This window comes from Acanthisitta chloris, unplaced genomic scaffold (assembly GCF_000695815.1).
Source record: "Acanthisitta chloris isolate BGI_N310 unplaced genomic scaffold, ASM69581v1 scaffold25184, whole genome shotgun sequence".
NCBI lineage: Eukaryota > Metazoa > Chordata > Aves > Passeriformes > Acanthisittidae > Acanthisitta > Acanthisitta chloris.
Genome location: NW_008667992.1, coordinates 15,500 through 19,578, shown reverse-complemented (window position 1 = coordinate 19,578; position 4,079 = coordinate 15,500). Strand labels below are relative to the sequence as shown.

General features: G+C 55.5%; 1 protein-coding gene across 1 annotated transcript in view; it reads left to right on the top strand.

The window, feature by feature from the left end:
- Nucleotides 1–3,721: 3,721 nt before the first annotated feature.
- The window catches only part of B4GALNT4 (beta-1,4-N-acetyl-galactosaminyl transferase 4), a gene marked incomplete at its 3' end in the record, with an annotated part of 14,900 nt that continues 14,542 nt past the window's right edge, over nucleotides 3,722–4,079 (top strand). The window contains exon 1 of the mRNA XM_009072742.1: nucleotides 3,722–3,797. Coding sequence (XP_009070990.1) covers nucleotides 3,722–3,797 — 76 coding nt within the window. The remainder of the gene's footprint in view (nucleotides 3,798–4,079) is intronic.

Here is a 4,079-nt window from a genome sequence, read left to right as displayed (position 1 = left end):
TGGATCTGGCTGATCAGGACAGGACTCCAGGGAACTGCTGGTCCTGGCACTGGGATTTTCCAGTGGGTGCCTAAAACCTGGATAAAGGCTGGAGTTGAGGATGCGCTGAGCCTTTTTGGACACAAGGTGATGGAGAGGGGTTGGGTGGAGGCTGGGGAAGAGTTTGGCCATGCAGAGATAGACCCTCATCCTGCTGCTGCTGAGATGAGAGAGCCAAGGAAGGATTTGGTTGGAAAAATGCTGAATGGAGTAAATAAAAAAAGAGGAATAACAAATATATTTGAGGAAAAAAAAAATCAAAGAAAAGGCTTGATGCAAGGGTTTGGGGGCAGAAAATCACCCCAAGGGTCTGTGCACCAAAAGGTGTTTGGAGATGACTTTTGGATTTTGTACTGTGAGCCAGAACCTCTCTGTCTATGCCAGGGGTGCTGCTAGGTTAATTAATAAGAAAAAAGGTTAATTACTCATTAAATGGGATGTCAGTGAGCAGCTGGACACTCAGGAGGCTGTAGGTTCAGGGCACAAGGCCCTTAGGCAGCTTTGGGGGTGTAAGCTGGAGAAGACCAGGCCAAGAAGGGTTGGGAGCACAACAAAGGCATGAGGGATTTATCCAGGGGGTCCCCATGTTCCCTCGGCCCAGCTGGTGCTCACACATGGAGCTGGAGCATCCGTGGGCTTGGCTGGGAGCTGTGCTGGTCCCTGATAAAACACCCCCTGATGAAACAACCTCCCTTCCCTCATCTTCTACAAGTAGATAATTACCCTTCTCTGCCTAATTGCACACACGGATTCCTCATCGGAAATAATGAGGCCATTACTCTGTTCTCCCGGCTGGAAACTGCTCTGAGGCAATGGGGTGGAAATGCTGATGCTCCAGGTGGGAAGGGGAAAAAAGGATCACAAACAAAACAGAAGCAGAGGGAAAAAATGACAGGAAAACTCTAAAATGGCCCATAGCAGGGGTGTGGGGCTGGGGATTTACTGGGATTTGGTATAGGAGGTGTTGGCAGCACTGGAGCCAGGTTTGGGGAGGATTTGGGGATTGGGGGAGCACAGGGTGGGTGCTGGGGGGTGCTAAAGCCAGTTTGTAGGTGAACTGGGGCTTTTCCTGAACCTGAGGAAAACCTAGATGTAGCATGGCCTGGGATGGGGAAAGTAGGCAACAGGGACAGCCCTCTGCTGTGGTTCCCAAACTCATCCTGAGGCAGTAATGGGATGTATGCTGTGGCCTGTCCTTGGCTGTGCCCCCTGGGGACCTGTCCCAAAATTTGGCACCTGTTTCGGGTTATTTGAAGGCAAAAATTGGGCTCTTCAGAGGCACAAGTGGCTTTGAGCCACCTTAGGGTGACACATCACCCCAGCCTGGCTGTGATCTGGTCCTCTTGGTACCTGGATTGGTCCTCAGAAAAGTCTCTTGAAGCCAGGGGAGGTGAGGGATGGCAGAGCTTGAGAGTGAGGCAAAAACTGGGGATCACTAGGGTTCTCCCCAGGATCTCCTGTACTGAGTGTGTGGTGACAGGAGCAGGGATGCAGCTTCATCCTGGGATGCTGTGCCCTCCTGGGGGCTGCAGGATCCCTCCCCAGGGAGATGAGTGCTCTGGACCCTACAAGAGCCCCCGGCCTGGGCAGAGGGGATGGTTTGGACACATGTGACCATGTGGGATGTGACAGGAGGTCCTGCTGGGCCTTGGTGGCAGGAAAAGAGGGGGAAGCCCTCCATGCCTCATTCCTCCTCAGCCATGGACTCTTCCAGTCTTGGCACCTTAAGTCATTTTAAAACCGTGACAAAGGACCTAGAACAACTGGATATCAATATTGTCCTTTCCTTTCCTGTGGGAATTTGCTGTCCATTAGCTCCTTCTGAACTCTCCTTGCAGAGCCGCTGGGGTAAAACTGGTGTCCCAGTAGGCAGCAGTGCCCGAGGGAGGCAGGGGAGGAGTGTCTGGTGACTGATCCTGTGTTCCCATGGTGGTCACAAGCCCCATTCGCCTCGGCCCACCCAATGTCGCCAGCTGTCACCTGGTCTGTGCTAGCACCTGCAGCCCAGGTGTCTCCTGGGTGCACCACTGGCAGTACCGGGATTTTTTCCCGGTGGGCAACGCCGTGGTGTTGTGACACTGGAAGGGAGGTTTGTGGTATTGATTCCTTGCTGGCTAAATATAATCGTTTTAACACCTTGTCACGAGGCTCGTAGGGGGATGTTCCCACTCGGAGGCTGTGTGTGTGCTGGAAAAATTAGGAAACGAAACCTCAGGATTTAACAAAGGCGCCGCCACTGCCACCTCTGCTGCAGCTGTGTCTGGGTTTAAATGTCACCTCACTCCGTGTCGCAGGGTTTGGAGAGGGGCCAGGAGAATCCCCGGAGCCGAGAGCCAACAGAAGAAAGGGGCTGTGTTTGGGACTAGGGAGGAGGAGGAGGAGAAGGTGGGCAGTGAAAGGCTCTCTGTGCTCCCGGCGGAGGCAGCACGGAGCAGGATAACAGACTGTGATAACGGGGAGATGCTTCTCCCCCAGGAGGCATCGCCCTGGGCTCTGCACCCTGCGTGGGTCCCTGGCACCCATAGCCTCATCCTGAGGATAAGGATCCTGGCCCTGGCTCCCTGTCTGGAGGCTGCTGTGACTCAGACATGGTTCGTGTGATGGTGTGTGCCTGCTGCCCCCTCCTCGCTGCTCTGAAAGCATCAGCGTTGCTCTAGGGGGAAGAGCTCTTAGTGCATCTCTTCCTCCCTGATGAGCATCCCGGGGTGATGCTGGCCCCGAGCCTGCAGATCCCTGTTTGTCCTCAGACCTTCCCGCATCCCTCACCCGCCCTTTCTGGCCCTTGAGGGAGGGACAGAGGGAGGCTGGCTGAGGGGATGGGCATAGCAGTGCTGCTGTGCATCCCGGTGGGATGCTGGGCATGGCTCACGGGCTGTGCGGATGTGTAGGAGGAAGCTGAAATCTTCCTTCCTCGCAGCACTGCCTTCTCCCTCCTCTTCTCCTACCCCTGACCTTCCCCTCCTATAGGGCTGTGGTTCAGAACAAAGGGGCTCAGGTTTTTTTGGGAGAAGTGATGCTCATTGGCACAAGGCTCTACCCTTCCCTTGTCCTGGTATCTCTTGGTTCCCCACAGGCTGACCAGCAGTTGGGTGTTTGGCTCAGGCTGCCCTCAACTTTCCTCTCCAATATTTAAACTGCCAGGAAATAAAGGTCAGCACAGAAGCCTTTTCTTGGGCTTTCCTGGTGATTTTACTCCTCCCAGATTGTGTGAGCCTTTCAGAAGGGATGGGGAGGAAGCAGGGGGCTCATAGCTTTGGGTCCTGAGAGCTCCAAGGATGAGCCTGCCCAGCCTGGATTAACTCATGTTTTTTCCCCCTTTACTCCAGTTTATATCAAATAATTTCCCACCAGGTCACCCAGTGCCTTGCAGCCAGGTCTGAACGCAGTGCCGTGCCTGGAGGAGAGCACAGCAGGGTGGTGACATCCAGCCATCCCTGTGGATGCAGCCAGGGATGCTGCTGGCTCAAGGTGGCTCAGGTTGGCTCACCTGGACCCGATCTGGGCAGCTGAGGCTGTACAAGGGGTTCAGCTGTGTCACCAAACTGATGCTGAGCCTTCAAATTCCATGGGAGAAGGTTCATCTCCTCTAAGGCTGGGAGAGACTCCCTGTGTGGGTACCACAGAGCCAGCGCTGCTTCCCACCCCTGGCAGGTCCTTTGGGAGCATTGAGCTCCTTAGGGCCATGACTAAGCCACAGATCATCGTGGGGGGAATGACACTGTCCGTGTCACTCCATGCCGGCCTGCGGCCTCGGCACGGTGAGGATCGGCTTTAATTCCACCGTCTGTGATGGCAGGAGCATCCCAGGAGTGATGAGGGGTCTGGCTCCAGTCCTGCTGCTCCCCATCACCCTCCTCGCGGAGGGAGGAAGGATGCGGAGCTGGCGCTGGGCGAGGGGAGGGGGCGGCGGGGGGAGCTGCCAGGAGCGAGTCGGGGCTGCCAGCGGCTGAAGAATGGCCGAGAGCAGAAGAAGGGGCTTTAGAGCTTAATTTCCTGTCCCCGCCCGGGGGGATGGGATTTGTGCTGCTATCTCCAAGGAG